The 12,490-nt window shown below is 49.8% G+C and overlaps 1 protein-coding gene across 1 annotated transcript in view; it reads right to left on the bottom strand.

Annotated features, from left to right (window-relative positions):
• ADA (adenosine deaminase) overlaps positions 1–12,490 on the bottom strand; it is a 36,708-nt gene that overhangs the window by 11,138 nt on the left and 13,080 nt on the right. Inside the window, exons 4-7 of the mRNA XM_085314248.1 lie at positions 12,457–12,486; positions 3,834–3,895; positions 409–531; positions 172–315 (exon numbers count right to left, since the gene is read on the bottom strand). Of these exons, the coding sequence (XP_085170374.1) occupies positions 172–315; positions 409–531; positions 3,834–3,895; positions 12,457–12,486 (359 nt within the window). The remainder of the gene's footprint in view (positions 1–171; positions 316–408; positions 532–3,833; positions 3,896–12,456; positions 12,487–12,490) is intronic.

Raw genomic sequence — 12,490 nt, 5'->3', positions numbered from 1 at the left:
CTTCGCGCGCGCAGAATTAGGTGCCGAAGCAGCATTAGGAGAGAAAAGGAACACTACTGACGGGGAGGAGAGACGGAAGAGCGCCGGCCCCGGCGGCAGCGAGCAGAGAGGAGGCCTCGGTTACCCCGCGAGCCGCCCGCCCCGCGACGGATTTGCCCCGGCCTCACTCACTCCTGCTGGCCCCAGGGGATCGGCTCCACCTTGCAGTTGGCCAGGAGGTGCGGGCTGTACCTCACCTCCATGTAGATGATGCCTTCCTTGGCCTTGGTTTCCACCAGCTCGTAGGCGATCCTCCTCACCGCCTCGCGGTCCCCCCTGCGGCGACGGGGAAGGGGCCACGTCGGCCGGGGGCGCCGGGCCCGCGACGCCACGGCCGGCCCCCAGCCCCCGGCCCCGCGGCGTACTCACGCGATCGCAGGCATGTAGTGATTGAACTTCTGCAGAAACTGGGTAAGCGTCAGGGGGGTTTTGTAGCTGATGTGCTCCAGGAGGTCGTCGACGGTGCTGCCGGGCAGAGGAACGCCCCTTTTCCTAGGGACAGGGCCACACTTCACCGACACGAAAGGCTATCGCGCGCTTCGTCGGCCTCGAGCGTCCCGCCGGCGCCCCCGGGGCTGGCRGCGTTCCACCCTTCCTCCGCCGAAGCGACGCGGCACGCGCTCGCCTTCCAGGATCTCCCCGCAGCCGYGGCCCGGGACCCGCGGCGCAAACGCCCCGCGGTGCGGCGAGCCCGGTGAGCCCGGCAGCAACGCAGCTGGCGCACGGGGTTTGCGGCCTCGGCGGGAGTTCACTTAAACGGACTCTGGATCACGTCTTGGCGTGCCCGAGTCCTACCGGCAGGACTGCGGACTGCTTTAGGGAGGTTCATTTCCACGTGCGCAGCCCCGAGAGCCCGCAACGCTGCGGAGAAGCTCCCAAGCGCAGGAGCGCGGCCCACCCGGAGGCGGCCAGCGGAGAGCGGACATCGCCGGGACACCAGTCAGAAGCAAACGGTGCTCCAGCAACTGCTTTCATCAAAGAGACGGCGATGGCAAAGCCCACCTGAACTCTACCATGAGAGAAGAGGCTGTTTTACCTCCAGGAGCAGCCCTTCGGCTCGACGGGGCTGTTTGCTAAGGTTGCTGCACGTTTCCGGGGCAAACTTCAACCCCCCACCACTGTCTTCTTGCATACTAATGCTGCTATAAATTAGGAATAATAACTAGACATTGCTATAACCCTCCTTCCTCCTGAATCCTGCCATGATGAATTACAGTTGATTGAAGGATGTTTCTCTGCTAGCAGAGACAAAGCACCACAGACTGCTTTAGCCTCCCGATGCCAGCAGCCATCCCAAGGAGCAAACCGCAGGAAGGCAGTCCAAGTGACACTGCTCCTGGGCTAAGCAAACACTGCCCACTTCCCGCCTCRGGCCAGATGGAAATCAGCCTTACGCTCAGTGTTCAAATGCAATCAGCACAGATTAAGTTGCTGGTACTCAGCAGATGTTCACTACTGTCAAGGCATGGGCTTTTTTCCCCATCTTGCCCTTTGCAGCCCAGGACACATCCTTTGCTTGTTCCAGTAACCAGGTCCACATCTTCCTCCACCTGCCTATGGAAAGTTTCCTCCCAGAGCCCTGTCAGCAATGTTATTTTCCTGACTTCTTTCAAATGCTTCCCGAAGAACAGCTGCCATGTAGTCGGCAGCTGCAGCCCAGTGCAGGACAACCTGCACACACGGAGACACTGGATTTAGGTCTCTGGTTGACAAGCTCTGATGATCACAGCCACCATGGCTATTGAGATTACTGTCCCCTGGGTCACCCCGCCCATTGCCTAGGAGCACGCTCAGCCCACTGCAGCTCCATCCCACGAGCTGGCCTATTCCTGCTCTAAACATTTTTGTGTAGCAGGCCAGGCAGTGGGGGCGAAGTCAGTCATATCTGACTGAACTTGAGCCAAAGTTTCTAAAAACTGCAGAGTTAAGCCACTGCCCATGGGGGCTTATACATACCAACAGCTTCATGTTGTTTGTATGTGGTCAGCCACCACCCGGCAAACTTATTTTAGCTCTTTACCTTTAAAAAGGGATCACAAGCAGCTTCCTGTGTCCAGGCTGAGGTTAAGGTAGTCTCCTACATGGCCCCACTGGTTTTAGGTTTGTGTGYACAGATTCAGAGTCTATGAATAATGTACACACTTGTTCCACCCAACGGGAGCATGACCTGCAGGCTGGCAGCTCCAGGGGACACCAGGGCTATTTAAAAATATGCTAAAACATAGAATTGAAACCTTCATTGCTCAAGTGTATGCCAAGCAAAAGCAAAATGTGGGACCCCCCCCCAAATGACTGACATATCCCAGGCCTCAGGGCTCCCAAGACCCTCCTGGGGGCCATACAGGCACTTTTCCTATGTTGGCAACAGGGACTGAGTAGATCCCCAAGGAAGCCAGAAGAGCGGATGACTCTCATCCATCAGGAATTTTACCCCAGTGGTCCAGCCTGCTAACTCCTGCAATAAGGGCAGAACCAAGATAAATTCTTACTCAGCTTTCCACATGGGCATCTTGCAATAAATAAGACTGATTTTTCTGACCTATCTTATTTATTCCAATAGCACTGCAAAATTTATGGCTGGTTGTCATTGGAGAAGAAGCTTTAGAAAGATTATTCCTCCTTGGAATTACATCACACTGGTGTCTACTGGGCTTACAGGATGCCAAAACCATTTCCTTTCCTTCTCAAAAATGACTTCTTGCCCAAATTTACCCAACTTCTGCCTACGAACTGTTTCCTGAGATCTTTAAATCTGCCACATTCTGRTAATGCCCATTAGCTTTTCAAATGTTCTCAGCTAGAAGAAGTCTTGAGGCTTTTTTTGTTTCCAGCTGTGGAGCCAGGTTCTTGCACCAGTTAATCATTTACCCTGGTGCTTCCCACACATAAGCCATACCTAAGCAAGAAGGCAAATTCAGGCTCGGTCAAGGGAGCAACCTTTATTTAAGTCACTGCTGAGTGCTCTCCTGGGTCACTCTCACACTAGTACGATTTTTTGACTGTTAGGAACAAACAAACAGCCATGCTGAACAGTAGCAGTCTGGGGTTTAAATGCACACATCAGCAGGTGAAAGAGGAACACCTAAATTAATTTTTCCTCTGAAATGGTATGATACCACCACCGAGAGGACATTCCCAGGAAGTTTTCATTTCAGCCAACTTTACCGCTAGGAAAGCGGAACGAGAATGAAAAATAAAGAAAAACCTGACTGTGTCATTTCCTAGGTACGCATCCAAGGCAGATAGCTATCTCTTTACATGAGACCTTTCTTCTTTTGCCATGGGTGGCTCCTCTTAGCTCACAGACCRATGACTGCTGTGCTGGGTCGCTGCTTGTTCACACACCTCTTATCAGTTTAGCCCAGCTGCAATACTGTGTTCTTGAAAGAGCTCAACAATCTCACACCACACAGCCAGACGACTGATCTGTGAAGATATTACAGTCTGACTACCACTTGTTGGGGTTGCTGCCTGCAGAACATGGGGAAAGACCTGTTTTGGCTTTCCAAAATAAGCTTTTTGTCTTCAAAATGGACAAACAGAAGGCATGGGAGCAGGTACTGATCTGTATGACGCCTCATCCCATGCACTAAGTGAAAATAGGGTGTTTTTACTGAACAGTTAGGATCTGGTAGCCAAAATGTGTTTCACATTGTGATAGTTGGGGTTTGGGCAAGGCAAAACCCAAGTCACTCTATCCAGGCACATGTTAGAAGTGCAGGCACCCTGCTCAAGACACTGAAGAAAGCAATTATTCAGAGCCACCCAGAGCATTTCTCCCCCCTGCAACTCACTTGCCAAAGTGTAAGATTGTTTCTGGTCTAATGGCTCCATCCAAGTGGACATGAAGTTCTACCTACAACAAAATAAAGATAAATTAGTGATTCTTACAGCCGCAGCAGAAGTTTAGAGACAGCAGCTGGTGCTAACGCAGGTATAAATGCAGCTAACACAGGGACAGAGTCATGAAAATAAAAATAAATAAAAAAAAACCACTGAAATCCAACAGTATAAAATTTAATTTAGAACATTTATGTATTGTCCCACTACTTATTTTTATTTCTCCTGCAGGTCACACATTAAACGAATCTTTAGAAATTCATCTATTTTCAGTAATACTCACACCAATTTAGAAACTGGCCTATTCTATCAAGACTTGCATGGCTTTGAGTTTGGGAAGAGTGAACAGACCAACCTCAAATACCTTTGCCTTCCAGCTGGCTCCTTCTGGAACTCACAGACCCTCAAGGATCAATTACTTTTTTGCAGGAGTTATTACATGAGAACTTTGACTTCACTTCCAAGAATCAGCCACCCCTGCTATATTGTTAATTACTTGGTATTATCACAGCATGCAAGCTTTTAATCCTCCATAAGGATTCCAGAGGTAAAAGGTGCTATAAACAATAAAAAGAGCAGAAGTTGCCCATAGAGCTAACAAGCTGGTTCCAAAATACAAGACTTAAGTTTTGACTCATTAAAAATCCCTCTGAAGCTGTTTATATATTATTGCTGGAAAAATGGATTTTGGAAAAAAGTCATGGGAAAGAGAAAGCAAGACTATTTTTTTCTGTTAGGCAGCCAGGGATTAGGAGGAGTCTGACAAATATCATTTGGAAGTAAAGCTGGGAAGAAAAATACTAGCTGTAGGATCAGCTAGGTCTTCCTATTTCCGGGACTGTTTTCTTTTAAGCAATAGGGTAGTGATAACCCTACATAATACATTTTTTTTTCTTTCATTGTTCTTTAAGTGGAAGGAGAATCTGAAGCACAAATCACTTACTAGGAAGGAATAGCTACAAAACTGGCGTCATTCCCTCCTGGTCTTTCGGATGTGAACGAAACAAGGCACTGCTGGCAGCTACTGCCATGCCTGCTTGGGACAAGATTTCAGCTATTAGCATTTAGAAGAGATTAACGTGTGGTGACATCAGGACGCTTTCTCTAGTCCCTTAATATTGTGTGCAAGTCAAGCACACTTACCTAGTGTATCAAAAATTGAAGAGAATGGCCAATGAAACTGAAAAGCAGCAACTTAAAATAAAAACAAAGCTCTTGTTAGTCATAACATTGTGCAAATTATTCCGTGTAGATAATTGCTACAGAATGTTAAAGTTTTAGTCGGATTCAGAGAAGGACTGGATATTTGTATAGATGACTAAACTGCTCATGGTTACTCATTAATATCTACAAACCCCCTGGTGTCAGGGTATGTATCAAACAATAACAGAGAGGCTGGCTGAAAAATAAATAAGCAGCCCCTCGAAGCAGGCCAGTTCTTAACYGCTCACTTCAAGGCCCTTTCGCCTTGCTTTGAAGCAACTGCTACTGGCTAGTGAGGGAGGAACGACGCTGGCCTAGCGCCCTGCTTGGAGCTGCCAATCACCATCTCTGGAGTTTGTGCTTATGGCCCTAAAGCTTGCACCCATCCCCACCTCTTCCAGAGGTCCTAGGCTCCTGCCAGGTGTGTGAAGAGCCTCATTTTCTGCACCTGCCTGATTCACAGTCAGTGCCCTGGTTGACCACAGCAGCTGCAAAAGACTCACTACAGGAGTGGGACGGTGCTCAGGTTCAGGCCACCTACGTAGGAAGGCCATGAGGCTGTCACTGGAGACGTGTTCTCACTGGAGAGCAAAATGCAGATAATAGGCTCACAGCAGCTTGGTGTATTGATCTTGCATCTTCGTTACAGTCAGCAAATCCAGGCATCAYGAATAGCCCCATGATGTAAAGTACTCCACAGTTCATTTAAATACACACACACAGTGATAATGTACATGTTAGTGACGGCTCTGCTTTTCTTTCTATTGCCCCAAATCTTGTAGCCAGAGCTATTTCCTCTGCCTTGATTTGCAAGTTCTGAATGAGACTAAATTTAGTTCCTCAGGAAAAAAAAAAACAAAAAAACAAAACAAAAAAAAAACAAAAAACAAAAAAAACACCCTCTCCATGCTGCTGGGCCCTCCAGGACAGCTCAGCTCCACCAGAAAGTGACACCGTGGAGTGTCACACTACCACAATGGGAGAGTCTCATGCAGCCACACCCTGAGGACTCTGGCCACTGCCTCAGACCATGCAAAGTGGGGCCTTGCACGACCTCCTGGACAGCCCTCCTTGCAAGTCCTCTCCCAGCCACACTTCTCATTCCACCTACCAGTGCCTCCACACGCACCTCTGCTAGAAGATTGTAAGAAGATATTCTTGTTACTTCTCCTACTCCTAAGACACGATCTGAATCTACAGAGATGAAGATTTTAAAAGGGGAAAACCTGATCTTTCCCCTGAGTTAACGCAATTCTGCTTACTGGGACTAAATGCAGATAAAATAACCGACTATGGACATGATCTGCATCGCCAGATGTGGAAGCCTGGCACATTTTATACTCATGCGCTCCAATTCCAATTTCGAAACCATGCAAACTCCATTCCTTAAGGTTTTTAAGGACCCTTGTGACCTTCTGATGAAGTGACAAGCTTTACTCACTCATGCTGGATACAAAAACCAAGCAAGCTGAATCTACAGCGTCTTCTCACTCCACGTATTTCGAAATTGTTTGCTGCAAAAATGTCCCAGTGTGCAAAACACTTAAAGTGAAAACAAATTAAATGGCATCCTTCATACAGGCAAGCCATCTGCCTTCTGCCGCAGGCAAGATGCCTGTAAAGCAGCAAGCCTCCCCTCCAACTCTAGGAAGAGCCTCTTCCTTCACTGCCACCCATTTCTTTGCACCTGGAGGTACCTAAACTGCAGTCACAGAAGCAATGAGAAACTCTTGTGTAACACTACTCAGCACCAAACTCCAAGAGGTTACTTAGGACCAGCACTCAGGAGGGAGTCCTTCCTGCAGCTGGCAACCTACTGATCTAAGCTACTCAGATTACTGTAGGACATTTAGCAGAAGAAGTGGAGMTATGCCTACGCAGGAAGGACTAAGAATGAGTCTGTAGCCTGTTTCCTCATACAGCCTGTACCAGAGAAGGGTGAAATCAGCAGAGGCATCAGTTGAGCAACCCAGCTCCCTTAGACACGCTGCTTGCAAACCCTGCAGGTTTGCCATGCTGTAAGAGGCCTCTTGTCGCAGGATTAGTGCTTTATCCAAAACAAACATGCAAGAAGAGAGCTGAAGTGTAAGGCATTCCCAGATATAAGTAGGGGACATGACCTTGCTTCAAGTCAAGGAAAGTACCCAGATAAAAAAGTTTCACTGAACTGTGGCTCTGTGAGACAATGCCAGAAGAAGCAGAACTACATACAGAAGTACGTACAAGCTATGCCTGAACATGGGTGTCCAGCACCACTTACAGCGCTCAGCTCTCGGCATGCACTGTAAGAGATTTGCCCCAAGCCCTCCGTTTTGTTTGGAAAGGGAGCCAAGGCACACAGATTAAATGGGAATCACAGCACCTGATCCAGGACTCAACTGGGACCAGAGGCTGCACCAGCCAGAGGCATGGAGAGGTGTCAGAGAGGTCTCTACCGCCAAGCATGCTGGGGCCAGTGCCTTCATTTTCACCACAAACCTGAAAGTTAATACATTTGTTCTGATGAAGAACTAGAAAGGATCAGAGAGCTCAAATGCTTGCCCAGGGCAGGTGCACTGCTCCTATCCTGCTGCAGGGAGGACTTCTGAGGCCACCTTTGGCAGAGGCTTGGCACGGTATAGTCACCCTTTAGCATTTCCTCTGTACATCTGCAGTGCTAAGCTCAGAGCCAATTTATTGATCTGCTGATGTGTAACAAAACTCTGGTGCAATTCGCTAAAATACCTAAGTTTTCCTGAAAAGGAGAACTAGAAGCTAGAAGGATGAGTTCAAGAGATGTAAGATACCATAAGACATGTATCCTCAGCAGAGACAACTCCCAGCAAGGTTGTCAGTAAAGAGAGTTTTTCAGTTTTCCTTCAGAAAAGTTTTAGATCAACCACAACATCTAACCTATTGGCACCTTTAGCAAATGGTTTCAGCTTAAAAGAAAGAGAAGCTTTAATGGTTCTGGCTTGACATTTCTTTCTCTAAAATACAGTCATGTTTTATTTGAAACTTAACAAGCTTTAAAAAGATTCAAATGCAAAATGGGTCCAAACAAATATTTCTTTCAAGTTTGATAAGAGTTAATTTAGTGAAATGAATGGAGAAAAGTTAACTGAGCATTCAAAATATTTTCTGCTGTAGTCAGCTCAAATAGTATTTCCTCTACTACTTTACAGTTTGGTCATCAAATCATGACAGATCAGTTAACTGCTCAATTTACCTATTATGTGGCATTAGAAATCACCATCCAAGCTAATTCACTTGAGGGAGCCAACTTATTAGGTGTTTATTCATTCTTCCTCTTAGTGTACTTGGGGAAAAAAAAAAAAAAACTATGAGCACAATCAGCAAGCAACTGATTACTGCAAACCTTGCAGAGCCCTAGCGGCATGGTAAAAGCAAAACCAACCTTTTATTTTGACCATTTTCAGCAGATTTTAATAGATAAGCTATGAAGCTGTCAAAGTTGCATCATTTAAAAACCCTATCAGTGACTTTGCCCAGAACTACTTATCAGCGCACTAAAAGGTGGTAATTTAGAGCATGTTACTTGTATTTGTTTTAATAACAGAAAAATAGAGTAATTATAGTAATAATGGTCAATTATTAAATATTTAGGAAACAGAAAAACGTTAACAGGGGTCAACATTTGGCAAGAGATAAGATGAATGCTAACCACTGCAAAAAGGCAGGCCTGTGTTCCTCCAAAATTGTTTTTATAAAAGCATGCTATCGGAGTCACGATAAAACAGTGACCTCTCTAAACAGAGACCTTGCACTTCAAGCACCACCAAAACTGCATTTATTACTGCTGCCCCACTTGGTAAGCAGAGACAGGAGGGTAATTAAGAATTTGCCTGCATTGCATTAGTAAAGTTATCAGCACCCACAGCAACGAGCAAGCGCACGGCCGAGCTCCAACGCAGCCTTCGGCGCCCGCGGCCACACGTGCTGCCCGTGCTCAGACTTCGACCCGCACAAAGAGCCACCGCGCTCGCGCTGCTGCGTGGGTGAGGACCAAGCGGGGTGAGGGCAAACGCCGCGTCGAGCCCGTCACTGTGGGCACGCCACATCCCAACGCCCAGGCGGGGCGAGCAAAGTGCTCTGCGGAGCCTCGCCTAGCAGACACCAGGAGCTGAAGGTGGTTTCTCCTGCTAACAGCCATGGCTCTCAGCAACCACCTGAGGCCCCTCGGCCGGTACGACGGTACGTTGGCATCGTGGCTGTTCCTCTGGAAAAAACAGAGCCACAGCAAGGGGCTTCAGGAAGCGAGTTCTGGGAAAATGCTCACGTCTCTCCACAATAAGGAACCTCTCTCTCTTTTTTTATTGTTTTAGGGTTTTTTTTGTTTTGCACCCAGAGCAAATACCTGCATTATCTGTTCAGCAATGCCACTGGGTTGCAGGGACAGGATGTCCACCCAAACCCTTGGAATAAAGCCAGTGATCCACAGCAGAACTGGCACCTGGACATCTGGATTTGGTCATCAGGAGCTCTCTTAACCACTGAGGGACACTTCCAGCTACTGCAAGTTCCAGCCTTCCTTCCCTATTCCCAGGTACAAAGGACATATCGGAGATGACCATACCTTACCGCAGCGTGTATCACTCCCCTAACAACGAGGTCTGCCCACTGGGTGCCTTTTTGTGGCTGTTTCTTGTAAACCRTTAGAGTCTGAAGAGCACAATCACACAGTAAAGCTCCTGATGCCACAATCCCCATATACTCCTTCCTCACATCCCGGCCCCRTGCCTCACCTTGAAGAGGGACAGGCCCCCACAAGGTCTCCAACACGTACAGTGAACCTCGCAAGAGCTTGCGGGAACGCCTGCTCAGAGCGAGCAGCAGCCTGAGTTTGTTTTGGAAACCGTGACCCAACGGCAGCGCTACATCACCTGTTGGAAAGGTGCATGCCTGACACCAGAGGTCTGCGCGCATCCCACGCGCTGCCCATTTACATCGCTCGGTGGTGGGACGGAGAAGCCGAGGCGCTGGCGCGGCTGCCCCCGCGCTGCTGCTCTCCGCCCTTGCTGTCCTTCTGAGCGTGCCTTGTATCATGTGGACAAGCCTCGACCAGCACCTTATTCTGTGCCGGGGACAGCAAGAGGCAACCAGCTTGTTCTGTGAAGCAGAGCTAGGCCCGGCACTCGCTGCAGGCAGGGCACCGCTGCAGGAACGTGCGCTGCAAGMGAGCTGCCGTGTACACCCCCAGCCTGCGCGTCGCTGCTTGTTTTGGTGGCAAACAAAAGGAAAAGCATTCAGGTGGCCCAAGAAAGCGCGTGTGGACTTGCCTGCAGGCGGGAAGAGCCCTCTGCCACAAACTGCCCGAGCCTGAGTGAAGGGTCTGGGCACTGGCACAAAGAGGAGCCCRCAAGGAGTGCTCAGCAGGCGCGGGAGCCCCAGCTGGGAGAGACGCAACCTCTGCTCTAGCTCTGAAGAGCCCCCTCGCCCTGGTCTCCAAGGAAAAACGCTGATGGTCTGCATCCAAGGAACCGCAGCCTTTTCTGCTCTTTCCTGTATCTACAATAAGCAGGGTTCAAAGTCACCCTACTGCCACCCCAGCAGCTCCCCTTTCACCCGCCACAACAGCTGGAAGTCAGCTAGTTCCCGTGCGATGAGCCCCGTTCCCACGTCAGCAGGGCTGGAAGCTGACCCGGTCACCACCAAACATCTCTGAAACACAGCACTGCTCATGCCCCATGACAGAGGGTCCAGGGGAATGAATGGGGGTAAACAGGGCTCACTAGCGGCCTTCAGAGCTGGGTGGGTTTTTTTTTTTTTTTTTTGGTGGAGCCTGACTTAGCAGGCTCATGGGACTGAAAGGAACTGCCTGACTCATGAAATCCAAAGTCTCACAGTTGCGGGCGGCCAGACAACAGAAGACTGATCTTAGCAGAAAAAAGGCAGTTTTTCCTAGGTCTCTCTTCTGCATCTACTTTCCCCTAGACTGGAAAAGTAAGAGGATGCGCAAGTGAAAGAAGAACTTAACATGTTTCCTACAGCCACAAATTTAARATCACTAGAGTAAACCAATAATCTTCTGTTCTTAGTGGAGCTGATGAAATGTCATCGATATCTCCCTAAATTGAATGGGCTTGAAAAAGGCTTTAACCATTAGCAGATGTTAAGGCTCCCTGGACTTCAATATCAAGGTTTGTCTGCCATCGTATGGAAAAATTCCCAAGAGAGGGAAACCTCATACAGTAGAATGAAAACATGAGTTAAGAACACATATACAGGCTTTTTCAGCCCTGCTAGGCTTTTTTGGTGTGAGCTTGAACTCAGATRTAAATGGACTGGGAAGGTGAGAGCAGACACACATGGCCCCAGAGCCTCCCTTTTGGGTTTCAGAGKCAATCTCGTTCCCCTGGAAAGCACTCGCCTCCTCTCAGGCTCTCCCAGGCAGGACTCACTGTGATGCTCCGGGCTCCTCGCTGCCCACCAAGAGCCAAACTGTCTTGCTGTCAGCAAATGAAGAAAGGCAAAGCCCAGAGCGAGCCAAACAGAGACAAAACTTGTGCCCCRGTACTCCAGCTTACCTGAGACCACAGCTGAAGGGCAGAGGCAGTGCTCTCCCGCAAGATACGCTGCTGTGACTAAATGCACCTGTCTTTTCTTCTCTCTCCCTTCTTTTATAATCTGATTAATAAACATGTTGCTATGATCCTACTTTAGATGTATTTGTACATCGAATAGTGAAAATGAAACATTGGAGAACCATACCAATAGTCACTCTTATGGTATCTTGGGTACCCGAAGAATAACTAAGTGAGAAAGTGTGTGTTTTACTAGAATTAAGTAATTGTTCCACAGGTGGATCCTTCAAAAACAGCCCCAAATCCATACCTGCAGCCAGCTCGCCAGCACATCGCTGCCCGTTGGGACATCCCGCTGCGACGGAGCGCGGGGCAGGCAGCTCTGGCCCGGCAGCAGGACGCCCGGGGCGCATGGGGTGTGCGGGACGCAGGGCAGCTCCCGAGGCTCCTGCTCCGCAGGAAGGCAGCACCTCGCCGCGGAGCTCTGCCCAGGGACCCGGCCCCAGGTGCAAGCACCGCTCGCCCGGGCAGCGCTGCCGCCGCTGCCAGCCCCGCCGCGGGGCGCCGCGGCCCCGGGCCGTGCCCCGGCTCCCCCCGGCCGTGCGCGGAGGCCGAGCCCCGCACCGGCTTTCAGCCCCCGGGCATGCACCAGCTCCAGCTCCCGGCGCACGCCTCGGCTCGCACCGCCCCTGCACAGAGGCCGCGTCCCGAGCGTGCACCGGCTCCAGCTCCCGGTGCAAGCCCCGGCTCCCGCCCCGTGCACGGCGCCTCAGCCCCGGGCATTCCCGGGTTCCCAGCCCGGAGCACGACACCTCGGCGCCGGTGCCGCCCCGGGGCGCCGCAGCCTCACCTTGGGCTCCCCGAAGACGCGCAGCCCCGGCTCC

The sequence above is a fragment of the Rhea americana genome, unplaced genomic scaffold (genome assembly GCF_003343005.1).
Source record: "Rhea americana isolate MKP2758 unplaced genomic scaffold, rheAme1 scaffold_4, whole genome shotgun sequence".
Classification (NCBI taxonomy): domain Eukaryota; kingdom Metazoa; phylum Chordata; class Aves; order Rheiformes; family Rheidae; genus Rhea; species Rhea americana.
The sequence above is the reverse complement of the archived record's forward strand: the minus strand, read 5'-3'. Positions and strand labels throughout refer to the sequence as shown.